Consider the following 25,292-nt stretch of genomic DNA (forward strand, 5'->3'; position numbering starts at 1 on the left):
GGATACGAGAACCTCCTGACATAAATATAGCAAGAATTGTCTATTTTAGTTTTTTTCATAGCGTTATGTCGTATGGCATTATACTATGGGGATATGCAGCGGAAGTATAAAATATCTTCATACTTCAAAAAAGAGCTTTACGTGCCATATACCAAATGAGCCCACGAAAATCTCTAAGGGAAAAATTCAAAAAAATTCATATTATGACCATGTACCAATGGCCAATATATTTATAGCAATCACCTGCACGTACTAAAACATTATAACTTATACAGTAAAATAAGCGAAAAACATAATTTAAACACTAGAAATAACTACAAGCTTATAGTGCCCCCTACTAGGCTCTGTAAAATAAACAATTCTTTTACATGCAATGGTATTAAATGTTACAATAAATTACCAAAAAGTGTATCTGAACTATCAATAAATAAGTTCAAATATTTTTTTAACGCAGACTTATGTCGAAGGCTTATAAGAGTATTGAAGACTACGTAAACGATATTACAATATGGAATTGATTAGTATTATAGTTGTTGTTTTATGGATTTCATGGTTCAGCCTTGTATACTGTTTTACTGGATTGGATTATTTTAAAAATATGTATATGTTTAAACTTTTGTGTAATTAATATGTATCTGAATCGTATTTTTAGTGATTCACGTTGACGAGCAATCTTTTGATTTTATGTCAATAAAATTTTTTAGACTTTAACTTTTAAGCTATTAGACGTTATGATTAATAATCCTAATTTCCTTCAATCCAAAATTTAAATAATTAAAAAATTCGCTTCAATATCTCTTCCTGTAATACAACACTAACCTTACTAACAAGACGTTGTGAATTTCTGAATTATAAAATTACAGGTTTGATTTTCTTTCGTGCGAAACCATATTTGTTTGATTATGTAACATAAAGGCTCCCAAAGGTGAAATTGGGTAAGATCACCGAATTATGATGAGTCATTTCTTTGACTTCATACGAGGGCTGCACTAAAAGTATCGGGAATGGAATATTTCCACTGTTCCTGTCATGTTAAAATCTTTTTAATTGAAAACTCCTTGGTTTTAAAAATCGAATACCATTTATTTATTTAAAAAAAGATTCTCGGTCTTGTCACAACGTCTTTTCAAACTTGTTTAGTCGTTGAGAAAATGGAATTGACTCGAGGAAATTCTAGAGTGACGATTTATTATGACTTTCGAAGTGATTACACAAAAACAGAGTGTTGACCGGATGACTTCTGCATTTGGTGATGAAGCCCCATCCAAAACCACAATTTATCGCTGGTTTGCTGAATTTCAACGTGGACGTGTCAGGCTCAGTGATGATCCCCGTCAAGGTCGTCCAAAAACTGCAGTCACCAAAGAAAATGTTGATGCTGTGCGTAAGCTGATTGAGGAAGATCGACATGTGACATACCGCGAAATTTAGGCAACTTTAGACATTGGCATGAGTCAAATACAAATAATCTTGCATGAACAATTAGGTGTAAAAAAGTTGGTTTCCCGATGGATACCGCATTTGCTCTGTGAAGAGCAAAAAGCGGCTCGCATTACTTGGTGCGTCAGCACTCTCGAAAGATTCCACGCAGGATCCTCAAATGCTTTATACAACATCGTATCAGGTGACGAATCCTGGATATACGGGTACGAACCCGAAACAAAAAACCAGTCACGAGTTTGGGTGTTGGAAAATGAGTTAAAGCCTATAAAAATTGTTCGTTCACGGAGTGTTGCAAAAAAAATGGTGGCCACGTTTGTCTCCAAAAGCGGCCATGTTGCGAATATTCCTCTTGAGGGACAAAGAACGGTTAATGCAGAATGGTAAGAAGCATTTGTTTGCCACAGGTCGTTTCTGAACTCCGTAAAGAGAACTGCAATCGCCGCATCATCCTCCATCACGACAATGCGAGTTCTCACACCGCGCACAGAACAAAAGAGTTTTTAGAGCAAGAAAACATAGAATTATTAGACCATCCGCCGTACAGCCCCGACCTAAGCCCTAATGATTTCTATACTTTCCCTAAAATAAAGAATAAATTGCGTAGTCAGAGATTTTCATCACCTGAAGAAGCTGTGGACGCCTACAAAACAGCAATTTTGGAGACCCCAACTTCCGAATGGAATGGTTGCTTCAATGATTGAATCCATCGTATGGAAAAATGTGTCAAATTTCGCGCAGAATACTTCGAAAAGCAATAAATACATTGTTAAATAGTAATATTGTGTCACTTCCTTGATTCCCGAAATTTTCAGTGTCGCCCTCGTATAGCTTTCCTCGTGATTGTTTGAAATAAAATAGTAATTAAATATAATGAAATATACAGCGTAGCGTTATATGGCGGGTAAACGGGTAGAGGTATCGAACCTTCATCTTAAATAAATAGTTCTAAAATTTAAATTAAGTAATTGAAATTTTAAAATAAATAAGATACATTAAATTATTAAAACTCTCGTGAGACATAATAAATAACAAATTATATATTAAGAAAACAAAATTTTAATCACCCTACGTGGCCACATAAGACGGCACGAAGTGTGTGTCAGTAACTACGGTAGCGCGCGGCTACTAGATTTTTTACAGGTTGCTCCGAAATTATATTATTCTGGAAATTTGATTTATTATTAAATCAATTAATGATTTATTCTTGATATTATTTAAACACGATTCATATATTTGATGGAGCACCTTACAAACTAATTTGTTATTTACAGTCCTTGTAAAATATTCTATTGTTTAAAAAGAGTAGCCGTTGAGTTTCTTGCATGTTCTTCTCACGAGCTCTACTTTTCTGAACATATGGTAGGTTCAGTCATTTAAAATAAATATTTGTAGTGACGATCCATATTTTTTATGGCCGTTATAAAACGTTTAGTTTAAGCCTTATAGATTTTTTTTATTGGAAAAGGAGGACAAACGAGCGTACGGGTCTTCTGGTGTTAAGTGATCACCGCCGCCCACATTCTCTTGCAATACCAGAGGAATCACAGGAGCGTTGCCGGCCTTTAAGAGAGGTGTACGTGCTTTTTTTGAAGGTATCCCTATCGTGTCGTCCCGGAAACACCGCACAAGGAAGCTCATTCCACAGTTTTGTAGTACGTGGAGGAAAGCTCCTTGAACACGGCACTGTGGAGGACCGCCACACATCCAGATGGTGGGAATGATATCCTAATTTGTGGCGTCTATGCGAAGGTAGAATTCGGCGGCAGGAATCAGGTATAGCAGCTCTTCGTAACACTTCACGTGATAAATGTGTTAGAAGACACACAATGAAGCGACGTTTCTACGCAACGCCAAGTAATCCAGCCGTTCACAGAGCACTGGGTCCCTGACAATTCGAGCTGCTCTCCGTTGCACGCGGTCAAATAGATCGAGCTGATACGGGGGTGCACCTGATCAGAGATGACAGCAATACTCCATGTGTGGCCGGATCTGCGCTTTGTAGAGCGCTAGAATGTGGCCCGGCTTGAAGTATTGCCGTGCTCTATTTATCTTTATTATTTATTTATTAAATCATAACATTCAAATGTTAACAAAGCCTTGCAAAACTGTTCTGACAGTTTGAATGCAGGAACGACTATTAACTTAATATATATCATACAAAATAGGCAACATTCACCAAATATAAATGTTACTTCTAGGGATAATCATAATATAAAGCTCATAAATATTTTTCACCAGAATATACAACGTATCTCAAGTAAGGAATTAGAAATTGAACTGTTTTTGAGCTGCTGTTATTTAGATATATTATGTATTACAGAACATTGGCGTAAGAGTCATCAGCTCCAGTTTAGTTTTAGAGAACATAAAGTAGTCACTTCGTTTTGTAGAAGTAGGGCAATACATGGAGGATCCCTAATTATTATTAATAATAGATTTAAATGTAAAAATAGAAGAGATATTGTTAATCTCTCTATATACTATCTCAACTAATTGAGATAGCTTCTATAGAACTAGAGCAATTTATTATTGTAAGTGTATACGTATATGCCCCCCCACTGCATCATATGAAAAATTCCAACATAGAATGGAGGAGGTACTATCAAAATTTAGCAAAACCAGCAAGTCAATTATAGTGTGTGGAGATTTTAATATAAACTTGCTTGAACCTTCGGCCAATTGTACTAACCTTAAAAATTTATTTCAAAGTTTTAATTTGTTCAATGTATTTTGGGAACCTACTAGAATCACTTCTACAACAGCAACCTGTTTAGATAATATTTTTAGAGATGTTACTATTACTAGTAAACTCATAATTAATAATCTTCAGTCCGACCATAGTGGGCAACTTATAAAAGTAAATACAAGATTGGACAATGTCAGACCAAAAAAGGTGACGATTATACCAGAGATTTAGAAATAATTTGGTAAATACGATACCATTTTTACATTGTGGTGAAACTGCTAATTTTCACTATAACTTAGTCTTCAATTCCTTCTGTGAGGAATTTGACAGGATTTTTACTCCAGTAACGGTGACAGTAAACAACAAACATTGTTTTAATGATTGGACAACAATGGGTATCCACAAAAGTCGTAAACGCTTATATGACCTTTATTATGAGAAACATTACAATAATAGTGAAGAATTTAAAATATATGTAAAAAAATACTCCAAGCTCTTTAAAGTAGTTTGTCATGAAGCGAAAACGCGTTTCATTGCAGATAAAATTAAAAACAGTAATAATAAAGTAAAAGCGACTTGGAGTGTAATTAACAATGAAACTGGTAGATCGAATTGCCGTAACACCTCTATCTGTTTAAATATTAATAATCGCGTTATAAATTCGGAAATAGAAATTGCAAATGAATTTGATAAATACTTCTCCGAAATCCCGATTGTCACGACCAAAGACCTTAACTCTTCGTCAAAAGCAGCATATGATATGCTTAAATTACACGTACCAGTATCTTCCACTGATTTGAAGTTTAAGTATGTTACAGGTAGCGATATAATAAAAATATTCAAATTAATTAACCTAAAAAATACAAAAGACCTATGGGGCCATTCGACTAATATTGTAAATACATTCTTGACATTATACTACCTGAATTAGCAATAATATTTAATGAATGCATAGATGAGGGTGTGTTCCCTGACCTCATGAAATACAGCAAAGTTATACCTTTGTTTAAATCGGGCAGTTCTTTTGACCCTGCTAGTTTCAGACCTGTTTCAGTGCTGCCTGTTTTTAGTAAAATTTTTGAAAAACTTTTGCTTCAACAGCTACAAATGCATTTTTGTAAATTAATGAACAAACATCAGTTTGGTTTCACTAGGGGCTTATCAACAATTAATGCGGGTACTAGGCTCATTGAGCACATCTTTGACGCCTGGGAAGAGTCACAGGATGCATTGGGCATTTTTGTGATTTGTCCAAAGCATTTGACTGCGTCCACCATTAAACTTTACTCCTAAAACTAAAACATTATGGAGTGAAAAATATAGCCCTTAATCTATTTAAATCATATTTAAGCGAAAGAGTTCAGATAGTCGATGTCAATGGGAAACGGTCTTCGGGTAAACCTGTGGGAATAGGTGTTCCACAGGGTTCTATTCTCGGTCCTTTCTTGTTTCTTATATATATTAACGATCTACCGTTTGTGGTAGATGATAGCCATGAGATTGTATTGTTTGCTGATACTTCACTTATTTTTAAAGTGAAGCGACGTGCGGATATTGATGATGTCTCAAAACAACGCACTCTCAAAGATAGTGCGTTGGTTTGAGACGAATAATCTGCACTTAAACAGTAAAAAAACAAAGTGTTTACGGTTCATTACACAAAACACAGCGGAGGTACAAACCAACGTACTTATAAATGACCAGAGATTGGAACTTGTGGACACTACGGTCTTCTTGGGTATCACGTTAGATAAAAAGCTTCAGTGGGGTCCACATATTGCCCATCTAGCAGATAGACTTAGCTCTGCGGCATATGCAGTTAGAAAGATTAGAGAGTACACTAATGTTGCGACCGCTAGATTAGTGTACTTTAATTATTTTCACAGCATCATGACGTACGGTATTTTACTATGGGGTCATGCTGCTGACATTGATATAGTGTTTGCACTGCAAAAGAGATGCTGTTCGTGCTATATATCAGCTTGGTTATAGACAGTCTCTCAAAGAACAATTTAAAGAAATAAATATTATGACTGTTCATTGTCAGTACATTTATGAAAATTTAATATATGTTCACAAAAATCGTCACCTTTTTGCTCTTAATAGTGATTTTCATTATTATAACACTAGAAATAAGGGATTGCTTGTAACTAATTCTAGTAGGCTTCATAAGATACATAATAGCTTTAAGGGTAAATGTATACACTTCTACAATAAAGTCCCAGCCACTGCTCAGGCACTATCTATAAATAAATTTAAATGTTTTATAAAAAAAAATGTAAATCTCTGTCGTAAATCCTATTACTCAACTGCTGAATACCTAAATGATCGGACAACCTGGGACTAGATTGTGATTATTTTATAGCGATAGAAATGACTGTACAATATTGTATATTTTTATTGAAAAGAGCGCAAAAAAAAATGCTGGGAGAGCTTCTTGCGCCGCTTCTTCTCTCTCAGAGCGCCATTTGTTTCCGAAGCGGTAGTAGTATCTAGTAGTATAAGAAATTACATCAAAAAGAATTCAAAAGGAATCAATTTTGAGAAAATAAATGGCTTTTATGCCTTTAATACTTTAAAAACTAGAATTTTAAATATAGATATTTACATATTTCTATTTACTTAACTTAATAGTTTAAAAACTAGAATTTTAAATATAGATAATAACATTTTTCTATGTACTTAACTTAATTAATAATACTTAATACTTTAAATACTAGAATAATAATATTTACAATGGTTATGGAAGCGTGCTTAAGAAGTATTTTTTTTACTTAGTTTTAAACCTAGATTTATTTGGCTCGAGGCGGATGTCCATAGGCAAACTATTGAGATAGTATGGTAAGCGTTTTTTTAAAGTTCTATCGCCATAATAATTTGCAACTCTGGGTACTTCTAGTTTACCAGATGACACCGACCTCATGCTGTAGCTATGACTAGACTGCAATTGATTATGTTCCTGATTGTCATGGTTATTAACTGCCAAAAGGAGTGTGTTTAAGACTGACTGGTAAAATTTTGCATATTTTGAAAAGTTTGCGATAATCTCCTTTACAGCTATTTTTAGTTTTGTTATTACGAGTAACAAGCATTTTCAAAAATCTCGTTTGCAGTGACTCAAGTTTGTCAATGTTTTGAATGTGAGGCGGTAACAATCAAGAGCATAACTCAGAATCGAGTCTACTGAGGAGAAGTATAAACATTTAAGAGTGCCTATAGGAACTATAATTTTAAATGATAAAAATTACCAAGTAATATTCTAAGTTTGTTACAAATATAATTAATATGTTGGGACCAGGAAAAGTTAGCATCTACTTTTACACCGAGGTATCTTACACAATCTACTTTCTCAATAGGTGAGCAATGGCAATGTAGTTGGTTGTTATGGAAGCATGAGTAACTATGAGTGAGACATTGACGGGGATTGTCAGTTAGATGGTTAGAATGAATTGGGATATACTTAGTTTTTGCCGAGTTAAGTACAATACCATTGTCATGCGACCATTTTACGACAGCATCTATGATATATCAAATCTTGATTTAAATAGTGGCAATGAGTTTCTCGCTACTTCTTCTTATTTGCTCAACCCTTTACGAAGTAGCGGTAGATTCATAAAGAAAAATATTTTTTTGTCATTCATAAGTGTCATTTCCGTGACCTACATGAATAAAGTGATTTTGATTTGATTTGATTTATGACACCCGGCTTCTTCGAAGTCGAAGGGAAGTGTTGCCGAAGAGCGGTGATACGACTAATGGGGTTTTTTTGTGGTAAACGCGCAAACTTCAGTCTTCTGGGGTTTAAATTGGACAAGGTTTAATTTACCCCATTCCGCGACCTTCTCAAGAGAGGACTCGATAGAAGACACAAGTTTCTCCCAGCACTGGTCGGTGGTGTATTTCTGTTGTCGTCAACAGTCGAGTTGGAGGCAAAAATTGCGCACATGAGATCGGCTTTTTGTTTGCCGTATGGGCCAGAGTATCTGCGTTCAACAACTTAAAGACAAAAATCAATAAAAATACAACGATAACAAAAATATATGTACCTATTCGATCAAAAGTTTTATAATTTAATTTGCAAACGGTACCAACTATATGCCTGACGCCACTAAGGTTGCCGCCTATCCCCCTATTAATTTGCAGGGACTATATTGTGTTGAATTGTATTAAGAATGACAAAGCCTCGTAACTTCTTTAAAGCGGTGATTTTCACTACCCCAAAAACATGTTTCAAGTTAAACGGGGTCAGTTAATTTCCTCGTATCATCGTTTCGCTAAAAGTTAATTACTTATGACATTATACGGCAGTGCGACGTCGTCACTTTTCGAGGAAAACACGGATTCGAGACTGAATATTGAAACATATTTGAAAATAGTGAAATGAGAATGATCTATTGAAATGATACTCATTAGACAAATATTTATTAAGTCGATACGGTGACAAACGTGGCTGAGTTAAAACGTATTAAATATTATTTAATGTATTAAATAAAACGTTGTCTTGCATAGCATAGGTGGTGGACCATGCCTAGTTGGGGCAAGATAATTTGTGTAAAAATGTGTAAAAAGAACATAAAATAATAAATTTATATTTTTAAATCCAATATGTAATTGTAGTGAATTAAATAAGCAATAACGTTTTAGTTTTTTTTTTGGTGTTTTGTTAGTTTCTCTGTAAGCACTGTGATTATAAACCACTCTTATTTCTAAGTATATGATTTCATAAATATGAATGGAGTTATTAATGATTTTTAAATAGGTAATCACGATTAAGAAGTATATAGTAGTTTAAGGTCTTTGAACCTCATAAAATTTAAGATTTTGCTATTGAATCATTCATTTATGGTTAAATATATGTCTGTCATGGTTATTAATAACCATGTCCATTTTAAGATTATTTAAATAATAAGAAAGCACTATAATGTTATATATCATATAATATATATATATATATATGAGGATATCTTTAAAAAACAATTATTAAACGTATTTATAGTGATAGTACAACGAAAATAATTATGAAGTAGGTAGAAAAGGAGGTTAATAAACAATGTCATTCGGTTCTATAATAGATGATGGAATATCTCTACAGTCTTCAAGACTCACTCCTAGGATCGTTTTAACAGATGTCAGAAGAAGAAACACTAATCTTTATGAAGATGATGAGGTATTTACTAAACACAGCTATGTACTTAGACTTACTTAATGACTCGTTACTTACTTACAATAATCGTAACTAGAATAAGTTTAATTAATTAGATTGTATAAAAATACGCAATTATTTTTATACTTTTTAGTGCATATTATATCTATTATTTTGAAATAGTGTTTTTGAAGTAGGTTTTTTTTTTTGTTAATTTATAGATTTTAAGTTAATCTGATGTACACTAACTAAAAATTAGTCTAAACAAGTGTAGAACTAGAAAGTTTTGCAATGCAGCAATGAACGTAAGTGCATTGCAATTTGATTACAGACAGAAAATCTGCCCTACATCGCGCTGTTACTGTAAGTCGTTAAGAGTCAAGTTCCATTGATAATCATATTTGACTACGACAATTACTTGACCATACCGACGTTACGGTATGTGATTCACAATAAAAAAGATTCGGCCGAGTATCGTTAATATGCACCTAAGAATTGAAGAGTTCCGTTACTTTGTTATGGATTCCATTATCAGAAACTAACCAAACAAAACAAGAATCATCGAAATCGGTTTGTGCGATAGTTAGTTATTCATAAATTTGTCGCGCACATACTTATAGCAAATTTAAGATTTTTATGGTTGTCTCATGGATGCCATTACCAGATCTGGACTAAATCGCAATGGTACCAAACGGGAAGCACCAGCTTACAATAAAAAACATATCAAAATCAGTTCACAGAGTCGAAAGTTCTGAGGTAACAAAAATTAAAAAAATAAAACATACCGACGAATTGAGAACCTCCTCCTTTTTTGAAGTCGGTTAATTAAGTGAATAATATCAATTACATGTGCTGGTTGTTCCTAATAAAAGCTTTAATTATTATTATTTCAGGATACCCGCACTAAGCTCGATGCTTCGCTGGTGGAACACACGAGCGTCATGCGGGGCGCTATACCGGTGCTACCTTCACTTTTGGCGTACTTTTGTCTCGTGTGCAACGTTTTGGTGCCTGGATTAGGTAAGAGATAATATTTAATTGTAACCACTTCACGTTATTCTCAGATGTGCTTCCCCGGGGCATAAAAAATAATAGAATAGTCCCAGGCCCAAGTACGTGTCGTAAGAGACTACATACGGCATTTACCAATGGGAGGCCTCTTTGCACCGATGCTGGCTAGATTATTGGTAATAATCACAACTTTACGTCTTTTACCGCGAAGCATATCTGTTAGCATCCTTTCTGAGCATTATGATGGGTAGGGCGTATCAATTACCATTAGCTGAAAATTCTATTAGTCTCGTCCTTTATTGTCATAATAAAAAAGAAAAAAAAGATCCATGCCCTAGACAGCGTGGTGTAGTAAGAGTAGAAGTCGAATGTTGTCTTTGTTTCCTAAATAAACTTGCAATCTGAAATGAAATACAATTTCTTTATTCATTGAGGAACAATAATTTGTACACTTATAAAATTCAAGTTGGCCATCAGTTCAAGATAGTACCAGAAACTTGTTCTGAGAAGAGCCGCCAACAAATTCAGTACGTTCTATCCTTCCTTTACAGTTTTCACGATCTCCAAACATTTTAATCGTTTATATATTCCTGAACTTTATAATACGTCCTTCATTAAAATTTCCCTAATATGAAGCTTTATAAAATTTATATAACGGAAGTTCAGTTATATGATGTATTTCCCTTTCCCTATGAATGCGTGACCGGTTTTATTAAAGTTACTAGTTGTGGTAAAGTTAATACTTAATGTGTAATGGGTGTGTACAAACCTCATTAAACTATACAATGAGGTTAAAATTCATTAGTATTTTAAATTAATAAACAAAAATAAATTTAATTAAAAAAAAAAAAAAAACAAAAAAATGTTTTAAGGCCGGCCGCTGTAACATGTTAGTAATGAAATTCCTTACAATTTTCCCAACCGTATAATTGAACAAAGTGACTTGCGCCCCACTTTTTACGTTAATGTGTAGACTTTTTTTTATGGAATAGGAGGACAAACGAGCGTACGGGTAGGTGACCCGCGTTGTTAAGTGATCACCGCCGCCACAATCTCTCGCAACACCAGAGGAATCACAGGAGCGTTGCCGGCCTTTAAGGAAGGTTTACGCGCTTTTTTTGAAGGTACCCATGTCGTATCGGCCCGGAAACACCGCACAAGGAAACTCATTCCACAGCTTTGTAGTACGTGGAAGAAAGCTCCTTGAAAACCGCACTGGGGAGGACCGCCACAATGGTGAGGATGATATCCTAACTTGTGGCGTGTCGTGCGAAGGTGGAATTCGGCGGCAGGAATCAGGTTAAACAGCTCTTCGGAACACTCCCCGTGATAAATGCGGTAGAAGACACACATTGAAGCGACGTCTCTACGCAACGCCAAGCGATCCAGCCGTTCACAGAGAACTGGGTCCCCGACAATTCGAGCTGCTCTGCGTTGCACGCGGTCAAATGGATCGAGCTGATACTGGGGTGCGCCAGACCAGAGATGACAGCAATACTCCATGTGTGGCCAGACCTGCGCTTTGTAGAGCGCTAGTATGTGGCCCGGCTTGAAGTATTGCCGTGCTCTATTAATGACGCCCAGTTTCTTTGAAGCCAATTTGGCTTTGCCTTCCAGATGACCACGAAATTGGCAATCGCTCGAGATTTCGAGACCCAGTATTCCGATACTAGGCGAGGCTTTGAGGGAAGTGTTGTCGAAGAGCGGTGATACGACAAATGGGGTTTTTTTAGTGGTAAACGCGCAAACTTGAGTCTTCTGGGGGTTAAATTGTACAAGGTTCATTTTTCCCCATTCCGCGACCTTCTCAAGAGAGGGCTCGATAGAAGACACAAGTTTCGCCCGGCTTTTTTTTTTTTTTGAGAGGAGGAAATAATATGTCGGACTCGAGTGTCCGCGTAAGCGGACACCCCATACCGACTAAAACCTCCTCTGTGCTGTTAGCAGCCCTGGCTTTCACAGCGAAGTAGGACGTGGGCCGTGGAGGCCGCAAAGACTACGCAACAACAGTCGCGGGGCGTCTCCTAAGGAGACTCGAAACTCAGACCGGCTGTGTGCTTGTGGGAAGGAGAGAGAATGAAAATGAAGATGAAAGATGAAAAGGTGATAAGAACACACTCGCCGGCGAGTGTGGTGATGTTTTGTGTAATGTATGTAAGTGTGTATGTATGTGTTTATGATTGTATGTATGTGTGTTTGTATGTATGTACGTAGTGTAAATGTTTGTGTGCATGTCTGTTTGTGGAGTGTGTTTGTGATTGTGTAAGTGGTGTATGTCAGTCCGTCAGTCAGTCCGTGTGTGAGCGAGTATAGTGAAGCGATTACAGGACGAGGACTAACGTCTCGTCGGGTATCAAAACAATGTGTGGTGTATCTAGGGTGCGGGCCGCTGGCCATCGTCAGAGTGACGAGTGCCAGTGGTTTGCGGTGGTTGACCGCGCCTACGCCTGCGAAGGCGGTGTGTGCATGTCTGTGTCGGTGTTTGTGTGGGTGTCGCGTTCGCGATGGTGATGTCGTCATCCGGGTCTACCGTTACGTGTCTGGGACGTCTTATTGGGTTGAGACTATGGTGAAGGGGGGTGTACCCGCATGCCTTCCTAACCAAGATGTTGGGATGGTTAGGCGCCTTGTCAAAGAAGCGTCGCGAAATCTCTTTAAAGTGTTGAGCTATCGTCGGAAGCTCTAGGTCGCGGTGAAGGTCAACGTTTCGGATGAACCACGGGGCTCCGGTTGCCATGCGCGTGAATTTATTTTGAACTACTTGCAAACGACGTAAGTAGCTCGGTCGGGTGTGCGCGAAAACGACGCTTGCGTATGACAGTATGGGCCGTACGATGGTTTTGTACAGCGTCACTTTGTGTTTGAGCGGAAGTTTGCTTCGCCCACACACAAGTGGATAAAGGCGACTGAGGACACATCGGGCTCTATTGCATACCGTATCAATATGTTTCTTGAAGTTCATATTGCTGTTGAACGTGACTCCTAAGTATTTGTAATCCTTCACCCACGGTATGGGTGTTTCATACAATTTAATGACGTCGGTCGGTCGTTTTTTAGCGCGGATGCTATTCGCGTTACCGAAGAGTACCGCTGCACTCTTGGTGGGGTTCACTTCAATCCGCCATTTTCTGAACCAGTTGCCTAGTTCATCGACGGCGGCTTGAAGCACTTTAATGTTCCTGCTCAAGGTTGAGCGGTTCAATAGAGCGGAGCCAAAGTAGAGTGCCGTATCGTCAGCGTACTGAGCAAGCTGGACACTCGGAAACTTGGGAATGTCGCTCGTGAAGAGCGAGAAAAGAGTGGGAGAGAGGACTGAACCCTGTGGCACGCCAGACCTGATGGGTCTGGGTGAGGATAGGGTGCCCTCTACTCGATATCGGAAGGAGCGATCAATAAGGTAGGCTCGTATGATGCGCACGAGCCTGTCTGGTTGTCATCTGTCCCAGTTGATACAGCTTGAATACTAAGCCGTTGTGCCATACCTTGTCGAATGCCTTCGCGACATCGAAAAACACGGCTGCCGTGGTAGCGTGAAGTTGACGCCGTACGAGAATGTACTCGGTGAGTCGGTGAGCCTGCTGGGGACACGAGTGAGCGGTGGTGTTGCGGAATTTAGTGGACTGTATGCGCTGGTTCAAATTAAGGAGGTAGGAAATAACTATATACTTAAATTAGGATTATATTGTAGTATGGCGGAAGGAAGGCAACGTACCTACCTTGTTTGATGAGCTCGTTCTGTCTCCAGCTGATCTTCAAGTAGGAAACGCTATGACTAAAACTTGACACATACACAGGTATTTAATTAATTTATAAAGTTAGTGCGGTGATTGCGCGAATCTCAATATAATGCGTGCGGCGGCGCAGCGGTGTCACTCAGCGGCACTTCGAAAGCAATAACGATCGTCCTTCGATTCACTTCGCGTAATTAGCGGATTTGAAGGCTTTTGCGAACCACTAGCGCCATCTCTGTGGCCTTGTACGCTGCCATTAGGAAATGGAATATAGAAGCGGTAAAGAGGATACTGAAGGAGGAGTAGGATAATAAGAAATAAATATATATAATATAAATACATATATTCCGCGCAACCATTCCCCCCGGGCTTGAAGCCTTGCCTTCAAAACTATTATGCGAACAAAAGTAATCGAAATCTTAACCTAATCCTAAACTAAGCGAAAGTAACAAAATTATTTAGGTAGCGGACAAAGACGTACTACAGGACGCAAATATGAACCTATAGCAGTGCGCACGCGAACAATTCGAGTAACATTGTTTGATCCAGGAAATACTTCCTCGACTAGCCCTAATGGCCAGTGAAGCGGCGGTGCGTTATCAACCTTTATAATTACGACATCACCTACCTCGATAGGGTTGGTTGGCTTGTTCCATTTGCTTCGCATTTGAAGGGTATGTAAGTAGTCAGATTTCCATCGCTTCCAGAAAGACTGAACAAGCTTATCAATTAAATCTTGTCTCGAAAGCAAATGTAACGGCCCTTCCTCTATTTCTCTAGCCGGTAGGTAATTTAGAGGCGTAAGCGTTAAAAAGTGAGCCGGTGTTAACGCGAGCGGTTCTGAAGGATCATTAGATAGCGTGCGACACAAAGGCCTAGAGTTCATTACTGCCTCGATTTGGGTAAGTACAGTGCTAAACTCTTCTAACGTTAAAATTTGGTCGCCTACTACGCGATATAAGTGAGTTTTTAGGCTCTTAATATTGGTTTCCCAGTTACCACCAAAGTGACCGGCAGTTGGGACATTTAATGACCAGTGGATGCGATGCTCAGCTAAAACATGACCAAATTCAGTCTTGAAATGTTTTGACATTAAAAAGTCGTGTAATTCTGAAAGAACACGTTTAGCACACACGTAGTTTCCTCCATTATCAGAATAAAGACGCGAAACAAAACCACGGCGTGATAAAAATCGTTTAAAAGCCGCGAGAAAACTGGCGGTGCTTAAATCAGTAGCACATTCGATGTGCACTGCGCGAGTGGTTAAGCATACGAAAAGGCACACGTATGCCTTGGTTGGACGAATTCCACGACCGCGTGACATAGTCACCTTAAAAGGGCCTGCGTAATCCGTTCCCGTATGTACAAAAGGCTTAACAGCTGGCGTAACTCGACAAGAGCGGTGATCTGCCATTTCTGGAAAACTCGGCTTAGCATTGAGTCGAAAGCAGGGTAAACATTTGTGCACCCGACTACGAATCAAATTACGAGCGGATAGAATCCAATATCTTTGGCGTAGTATAGACATCAAAAGATCCGGGCCCGCGTGGCAGTTCAACTTATGATTGTAGTCAACTAAAAGGTTTACAATGTGACCCTTTCGGAAGTATGATAGGGTGCTTATTGTCAAAACTTAGATCAGAATTCCTTAAACGACCTCCGACTCTAATGAGTTTATCCTGTGTAAATGGTTTGAGGCGTTGAAACGCCGGACTACAACATTTTCCTTTCTGTAAGTTAGCTATTTCGTTAGGGAAGTGAGCGCGTTGAACTTGACGCCATATTAAATTTTCAGCGTAATTTAAATCTGACGCAACGATAGCTTCACGAAGCGGTAATAACTTTGCAAAACGACATATAAAAACTACACAGCGTAGAAGCTTTGACCAAGATGAAAAGCGATCTGCAAGCGACACGATCAAGTTTTCTTCCATAAATTCAGCGGTGACATGAACATGATTCCTTTCTTCAGGTGGATGCGACACTGTCGATGGGTTAAAAGCGATAACTGGCCAATGATCTGGATTCAATTTAACCCATTCGGGACCACAGAACCAAAGCGGATGATCGATTATTTGTGCGGGGGTGAGCCCTCTAGATAAGCAATCAGCGGGATTATCAATACCTGATACATGATAAAATGTATTCACTTGAAGGTCATTTTGTATTTTAGTTACACGATTAGCCACGAAGGTATCCCAACGATGGGGCGAAGAATGCACCCAACACAAGGCAACCGTTGAGTCCGAAAATGCGAAAATTCTATGAATATTTATGCGATTATTGCAAGCTTCCATTACCTTGGTAATCAAGTTACTTAATACAAGGATTGCACAAAGCTCTAAACGTGCGAGTGATATGACTTTACGAGGCGAAACTTTCGATTTAGCAATTATCAAATGAAATTCATTCTCACGCAGACCGACACTATCTCTAACGTGGAAGTAAACTACGCCACCATAGGCCTTTTCACTTGCATCTGCAAATCCCACTATGTTTATAATGTCACCAGCAAAGATGCCTACATGCCGTGGAATCTTTATTTTGCTAAGTAAAGGAAGTTCCTCTTTGAAACGATACCACTGTTGGAGAATATGTTCAGGTGGTATGTCATCCCAATCACATTCACATAACCAAAGTTGTTTAATGAGAAGTTTTGCGTATAGGACTACAGGAGCTACGAAACCCATAACGTCCCATATTCTAGCAACACAAGACAAAATAGTGCGCTTTGTACAAGACTCTGCGGGTGTACTAATTTTAAGACCAAAGCAGTCTGTAGCGGGAGACCAACATAAGCCTAGTACTTTATGTGGTTCAGAATCATCGAACTCCTTAACTGAAGAGAGACGATGAGACGGCGGAATGGAGTCTAAAACCCTTTGTGAGTTGCATGTCCATTTTACGAGATCAAACTGGCCTGCCTTAAAAAGAGCAATTACTTCGGCTGCGGTACTAATAGCTTCTTCATCACTATCGACACTATACACAAAGTCATCTGTATATAAACCTGTATCGACAGTCTCCTTTGCTCGCGGGAAAGACGCACCTTCGTCCGAAAGTAGCTGCTTAACAGTACGAAGTGCGTGGAATGGACTAGACGTTAATCCGAAGCAAACGCGGTTGAATTCATATGCCTTCAAAGGTTCTTGCGGGGAAAAGCGATATAAAATACGTTGAAATCTGCGATCACATGGCCGAATCCCAATACAAAGGAACATTTGACGTATGTCAGCGGAAAAAGCGATGCGGTATAGGCGGAAATTGACCATAATATTAAATATGTTTCCTTGAAGATTCTGACCACTGTATAAAATATCATTGAGAGATACTTGTGTAGTAGTTTTAGCACTAGCGTCTAAGACAACGCGTAACCTTGACGTAACCTTGTCCTCTCTTATAACTCCATGATGCGAAATGGTATACGACCGTAAGCTCTGTGTTGCGTCCGTATCTGGAAGTACTGGCGAAATATACCCCTTTTCTAAATACTCGAGTATGACACTATCGTAAGCTTCCTTGAACTTAGGCGAAGATAACATTTTACGTTCTAAGCAATAGAAGCGCGTTGTTGCCTTTTGCAGTGAATCCCCTAATGACAAAACATCTCCTTTGAATGGTAGTGCGACTTCGTAACGACCGTCTGCCTGGCGGGTAGTAGTTTTACTATAAATTTCTTCACATGCCGCGTCATCTGGGCACATTGGATGCGGAGCATCTATCTCTTCTATCTGCCAAAATTTCCGCACGGCAGCATCAAGCGGATCTTCTGAGCAACAATTCGATACTGACAAGCAATTATCAATACAAGCAGGGGCAGAACCGACGATGACATAACCTAGAACTGTTTCTAGAGCGACGGGTGAAGGGGAATCAGGCTGACCTTGAACCTTGTGGGACAAAAGAAGGTGAGGAAAGACTGAAGCTCCAACTAGCAAATCAATGTCTCCTGGAATAGAGTAACTATCGTCAGCCAGAGGTAAATTATTAAAATTAATTAAGGCTAAATTATTAACCGACACGGTAGGTAAGCGTTCAGTTACCTTATCTACTACGAATGAGTTCATATCGAAGCATACACCTAGATTGAACCTGGAAAAGAATTTTATCATGACTGAACTGTCTATCGATTTAGTAAGACCTCCAATTCCCTTGACTACGGAACACCTGGGCTTCTGGTTTGGTTTCAAACCCAATCGTTGACACAAACTGCGACTAATAAAATTGCTTTGTGAAGCACTATCGAGTAAAGCGCGAGCACTATGTTCCCTGCCATGAGAGTCAAATACAACGACGCGTGCGGTAGCTAATAATACTGTGCTATGAGTACGCGGAGCGGAATGAACACTATTCAAAAAAGTGCACAATGTCACATCTTTAGCGTTGGAGCGTTGTGTGTTCGATTGGTCGACGCCTAAGTTTGATGACGATGACGCTGTGTGGCTGACTTTCGCGGGAGCTACATAACGATTAGTTTCGAAATGCAACAGCGTGTGGTGTCTTCCTTGACACTTGCGACAGAGCGATCCAGAGTTACATTTCAAAGCGAGGTGACGTGAACTCAAGCAGTTTATACACAAAGAATTTAATTTTACGAATTTAAATCGCTCCGTGGGGTTCATCTCTTGAAACTTAGTACATTTGTACAATTGTTCATGGTACGACTTACACAGTGAACAAGCGCGCGATGAGGAATCACTAGTATTGACATATGTGTGAGTAGTCTTATTTTGTTTTACAGTCGCATCGCTACGCGAGCGATTCTTAATTAATGAATCACTGTTTGAAGTGCGCTGCAATATTTTAGCGTGATCGCGAACAAATAAAACTAAGCTTTCAAACGATGGAATTTCAGATCCACGATGTTGTACCTCGAAAGCGCGGGCGGTCTCCGGATCGAGTCTCTTCAATGCGGTATACAAAAATATAAAATCAGCGAGTTGATTGAACTTCAAGTTATTTAACGCCGAAACAGAAGTAGCGAACTTATCAAGAAATTGTTCAAGACCTGTAATACTAACAGAAGTTAAAGGTTTAAATGCGAATATTTGATCTAAATAAGCGGAAGCGAGCGAACGCTTGTCTTCGTATTTGTCTATTAAAGTTTGTAGAATAATGCCATAATTCTCGGCAGTGGCTGACACACCAGCAAACACCGATAGTACTTTTGAATCTAATCTACCTAACAAGTAATGTAATTTCTCGGAGTCAGTGAGAGTGCGGTTATCATGGACAGTGTTTTTGAAAGCAGAGTAAAATAGTGGCCAATTTTTAACATCACCATTAAACTGACACAACTGAATAGGCGGTAATTTTGGGCGATCGCGACACACTGTCGACAAGTCTTGCATTTCCGATGAAATAATTCTCGCGGTATGCTTGACACGACTATACAAATCTTCGAAAGCACACAATGGTTGTATGTTAATTGTGTACTTGGGGTTTATAGTCATTTCCAATAAATTAATTTCATCTAAAATGTTCTCGAAATCCAATCGCAAACGATCTACGGTTTCAATATCAGCTAAAAAACATTCTTTCGCGGATTGTGCTGATAAATCCTTAGCCCTCTCTGCTAATTGTTGAACTCGAGAAAACATTACATTCTTCTTAGCGTGTAAAAGCAACAATTTATTTTCACTAGCCATTTTAAATTTGTAAGTATATATATGTATACAAATGCGTAAGTGAACAAACTAAATAATATTAAAGTTTAATACAATTTAGTAAACACTATAAATCAATCAATAAAGGATGAGCAATCTATCATAACTCGTTAACTAATATTCAATGTTAACTAAGTACCTACAGTATAAGTCAGAACGAATGACCACTTACAGATGATCTATCGACGTCGCATATCTATACGAAGCTACGGGTCAGTACTAGACTGGTCATGCATTCAACAATCGTAGATTGCTTAGCGATAAGAACATTACGACAATATAATTACCTACAGGCCAAGCCTACAGGTGTCTTAGCTATGATTTAAACTTAATATTAAAGAATTATTTGTTGAAGCGGAGTGTAGGTAGGTATTTCACAGCGTGTGGCGAGACTTTATACCTACTTCGACAATGCGGTTATATTAAGACGAAAACGATGTCTTAATTAATACTTTTTACATTAAGCGGGTTAAATATTTACTAAGCGAGAAGCGAATTAAATACCTATTGTATTAAAGCGGATTATATTCCTACGAAACGAGAAGCGAATTAAGTATTCGATTATAGCGGGTTTCAACAACTATGTAGGTTAAAATACCGATCACTCGCGAACAATATATTAACCTATTACATTTGAGAATTTAAGTATTTAATAAAGTAACGATCCGGCTCGAAGGACCAGAAAAAAATGGTGTTGCGGAATTTAGTGGACTGTATGCGCTGGTTCAAATTAAGGAGGTAGGAAATAACTATATACTTAAATTAGGATTATATTGTAATATGGCGGAAGGAAGGCAACGTACCTACCTTGTTTGATGAGCTCGTTCTGTCTCCAGCTGATCTTCAAGTAGGAAACGCTATGACTAAAACTTGACACATACACAGGTATTTAATTAATTTATAAAGTTAGTGCGGTGATTGCGCGAATCTCAATATAATGCGTGCGGCGGCGCAGCGGTGTCACTCAGCGGCACTTCGAAAGCAATAACGATCGTCCTTCGATTCACTTCGCGTAATTAGCGGATTTGAAGGCTTTTGCGAACCACTAGCGCCATCTCTGTGGCCTTGTACGCTGCCATTAGGAAATGGAATATAGAAGCGGTAAAGAGGATACTGAAGGAGGAGTAGGATAATAAGAAATAAATATATATAATATAAATACATATATTCCGCGCAACCAAGCGGTTCTGAATCCGAACTGTATGTCGGGTATCAGGTTGAGCTCCGCGATGTAATGATTAAGACGCGCGAGGATTAATCTTTCGTAAAGTTTCCCGATCGAGTTAATAAAGCTAATAGGCCTATAGCTACTCGGATTAGCTTTAGGTTTATTGGGTTTTGGGATACCAATAACAATGGAATCCTTCCATTGTTCGGGGAACGCGCTATTAGACAATAGAATATTAAAAATGATAACCAATAAAGTAATAAGAGTCGAGGGTAGGATTTTAAGAACCCTATTGTTTATAGTGTCGGGCCCCGGGGCCTTCTTGGAGTGAAGCTCCTTAACGATAAGCTTCACCTCTTCGTAAGAGGTGGGGTTTATTACATCGCCTGAAGGGCTCAGAGCGGAGCGACGTTCAACTTCACGATCAACTTCGTCAACGTGTGTCGGGTCGGCTGCTGCATTTGGAGAGCACTGACTCTCGAGGCTATCGGCGAGGCGTTCAGCCTTCTCATCGTCATCGAGCGCCGGCTGCAGTCCCGGTCTGTCCAAAGGAGGCAAGACAGTGGGCGGCTCCTGTTTGAACGCGCGAGGCAGCTTCCAGAAAGCCACATGTGATGGCTTAAGGTTGCCGAGCAAGCGGTCCCAACGTTCGCCGCGGAGTTCCACGATACGTTCCCGTACCACCCGCTGTAGGTAGCGGAGATGGCGCCTATTCTCGACCGACGGATACCTATCGTAAAGTCTAGTGGCTCTGTGCTTCTGTGTGAGTAGGTTCCTGACCTCTGAAGGCAGGTTTAGGCGATGCGGTTGCATCGTCGGAACCTGCCTGGAGCAGGCCTTGATCCTATTCTGTAAATGTGACGTCACATGAGAGATAGCACTGTGAGCCGTGTCGACCGAGTCGATGACGTCCGGTATAAGGTCAAGGTCGTCGGACTTGATAGACTCGAGATCCTTTTCCAGCCGTTGCCAGTCGATCACTGTTTTCGTCGGTGGTTGAAAGTAAACCGGTGGGCCTAAATTTAGAACGACGGGCCGGTGGTCTGACACTAATTCGTGAAAAACCTCGATTGAATTTACATTGAGCGTTACGTTCTTAAGTAACGCAACGTCTAGAATGTCGGGTCGGTGCGCGACGTTATCCGGATAGCGTGTTGATTCGTCGGGTGCTATTACTGAAAAGTTCAGCGTGTCTGTCAGCGAATCTAATAAGATTCCGTTTCTATTTGTGGCTCTACTGTTCCAGCTGGAGTGTTTGGCGTTAAGATCGCCGCCCACTATGACTGCGGCCCCGTGGCCGAGTAATGCTTCTATATCTGTGTCTAATACTTGTTTGTTAGGCGTAAGATAAGCTGAAATAAATACAGTGATCGGCTGGTGATTCGCCATACTGACTCGGATGGCAGAGGCCTCGATGTTAGTGAGGACCGGAGGATCTATAGGAATGCAGTGTAGAGACCTTTTAAAATAAATGAGGGTACCACCCATACCGGTGGTGCGATCATTCCTGACTAAGTTATTATTAGCGATACGCGGATCGCGTATACGTGGTTTTAGAAATGTCTCTTGCACTAAGAATAGGTCTAATTGATGTTCGTGAGCGAACTCCTTCACCAAGTCTAGTTGTGGCTTAAGGCCTTGGGCGTTAAAATACGCTATATGGAGCGTATGTGGTTTAACCCGTCCGCTTGCGTAATTAGGCATCGCGAATGTTTTTATACTTTCGCCCTATATCGGTGAGGGCACGGAATATTTTGGCGTTGTCTGCCATAACTTGCAGGAGCGACGGCGGGTCGTCCCGGACAGCCTCGAGCCTGCTGGCCAGGGCTGTGATTTCGTCAATGTCGAACAGCTCTGAGAGCTTAAACATGAAGGCAAAGGCGCTGCCGCCTTGGTTGCTTGTTGACGCGGACGCGGGCGCCGGTGGCCTCGGTCGCGGGACCGACGCCGCCGGGCGGGACGCTAGCGGTGGCCGGAGGGGCGCGGGGGCCGCGAGAGTGGCCTCTGTGGCAGCCGGAGGAGACCTCGCCCAGGCGGCGTCGGTTTGAAGGTCGGAGTGAACTCCACCTTCTCTGCTCTGCCTTGCGGCTGGCTGCGCCCTGGGTGACGCTTGTGTTTGGGTGCCTTTGGATACCCGCGATAGCTCGCGGGGTGCCCCTTCTCCCCGCACAAGACGCAGGTCGGGGGCTCCGCGCATTGCGCTTGTCGAGGGCACTCCGGCGTGCCATGTTTGTTGAGGCACTTCACACACCTCGGGGTGTGTTCACAGTTGCGTGCCGAGTGCCCGTATAACTGGCATCTGTGACACTGACCGGGCCCCCCGCGGTTGTGAGAAGCTTCGGCCCGGATGCCCTGAAGGGAGCAAACCGATTTTATATTTAAAATTTCCTTTCCCTCTTGCGTGAGGTCGAGGACGACGAGAACCATGTTAAATGGTTGTTTGTTGGTGCCGCGCATACGGTGCACCTCGTGTGCAGGGTAACCCTGCTCTTTGAGGTCCGACAGAATGACGGCCTCGTCTCTCTCTCTCGGGACGTTCCTAATAACGAACCTCAGACGCTTCTCCTCAGGCAGGGCGTACGTGTGGAAACCCACACTCAGCTCTCTAAGAAGAGATGTCAAGGCGCGGTGGTCCGCTACCTCTTTGGTCTCTAATTTGATAAGAGATTGGTACGCCCTCGCCTGGAAGACGAGCGTCTTTGGGATCCTATTTTTGATCACCAACCAGCGGCCTCGGTCTTCTATAAAAATAGGGGGCGGGCGCTTGGTCGGAGGCGGGATATTCGCGGCCGCGGCTTTCTTGGCGGGCGTGCCATCGACAGAAGGCGATTCGCGACCGCGCTTCTTTTTACGGCTCACGGTGGTGAAGCCGTCCGTGTCCGACGCGACACTCTCCGCTCTCGACAGTAGAGCGGTTTCCGGCTGGGCCGGTGAAGCACTGGAAGCCTGAGGGGCTTCTGTGCTGTCAGGAGTGACCGCGGGGACCTTAAGGGTCGCCTGCACGTCAAAGTAAGCCTGAAGGACAGGCGGGCGGGCTGATCGGGTGATCACTTTTCTCGGTTTGACCGAGGCCACGGAACTAACATCGGAGATGTTGCCTAATTCCATTTCGGATTCCCCGTCGGAACCCGAAACGTCAGACGACGTGTTATATTTGTTGGATTTCGCTTTAATAGCGGCTTCCACTGTCTCGTTGATTGTTTCTTTCATTAGCAGAGCGATCTTCTCCGTAAATAATCTATCTAAGAGAGCGCTGAAGAAGCCCTCGTCGGGAACCATTGGTGAAGCCATGGTTGTCATATGTATTAATTAGGTTAAGCGGGTGCCAACCCCCGCTGCCCGAGTCAGGCAGAGGGGGAATATAATAGTTAAGTGGACAACTATAGTTAAGTTGTACACTTGCACATTAATAAATAATATTAATTATAATAAAATATGCAAAAATTAAAAGTAATTAATAATAATAATTAAGCCTAAGACTTAGCTTTGCTGGATGTAGACTGGCTGGGCTGGAACCCCGATGCACGCTGTGCAGGCCCCCGCGGAGAAGACACACACGGCACGAACTGCAACTCACAAACACACACGATTAGCGTGCAGAATCGCGAAACACAGCACAGGTGCTAACTAACACGATCGTAAAACCGGGTAATTAACACTGATAATAACTAAGCTACGTTCCGCGAAGGAACGTAACAGGTGCGAGACTCAAAGAGTCCCGAACAATAGCGCGCGATCACAATAGCTAGCCCAGGTGGCCTGAGCAGATAGTGCGATAATGCAGGTAATAAAAATATTCGAAGGAGGACTGATAGCGCGGCACGTGTGCTCGCGTTGCCTGCCTGAATCGAACTGTGTTCGCCCGGCACTGGTCGACGATTTCCCGAGAGAGACCTGCATGGCCCGTGTATACGGCATCACCAGTGCTGTCGTCTGCATAGCAATGAATATTGGAGGTGTCCAACATATCATTGATATGCAGAAGAAACAGCGTGGGAGACAGCACACAGCCTTGGGGCACTCCAACATTCACGGGCTTCGGGTTCGAGCAATATTCGTCGACAACGACCTGTATGCTGCGCCCAGTGAGGAAGCTGGAGGTCCACTTGCACAAGCTCTCGGGAAGCCCAAATGATGGAAGTTTGGAGAGGAGCGCCTTGTGCCATACACGATCAAAGGCCTTCGCTATATCCAGGCTAACTGCCAGGCCTTCCCCCTTGCTTTCAATAGCCGCAACCCATCTATGTGTTAGGCATACCAGAAGATCACCTGCCGACCGACCATGGCGAAACCCGTAATGTCGGTCGTTGATCAACTGGTGAGCCTCTAGGTATACCAAGAGCTGACGGCTAATTATGCTCTCCATGATTTTGGAGAGCAGGGAGGTAATAGCAATAGGCCTGTAGTTTGCCGGATCCGAACTGTCTCCTTTTTTTGGATCAGA

At 40.8% G+C, this 25,292-nt stretch overlaps 1 protein-coding gene across 1 annotated transcript in view; it reads left to right on the forward strand.

Moving 5' to 3' along the window:
* LOC126974657 (protein stum) overlaps positions 1-25,292 on the forward strand; it is a 94,560-nt gene that overhangs the window by 60,089 nt on the left and 9,179 nt on the right. Inside the window, exon 7 of the mRNA XM_050822201.1 lies at positions 10,166-10,292. Coding sequence (XP_050678158.1) covers positions 10,166-10,292 — 127 coding nt within the window. The remainder of the gene's footprint in view (positions 1-10,165; positions 10,293-25,292) is intronic.

Source organism: Leptidea sinapis, chromosome 2 (genome assembly GCF_905404315.1).
Source record: "Leptidea sinapis chromosome 2, ilLepSina1.1, whole genome shotgun sequence".
NCBI classification, from domain to species: Eukaryota; Metazoa; Arthropoda; class Insecta; order Lepidoptera; family Pieridae; genus Leptidea; species Leptidea sinapis.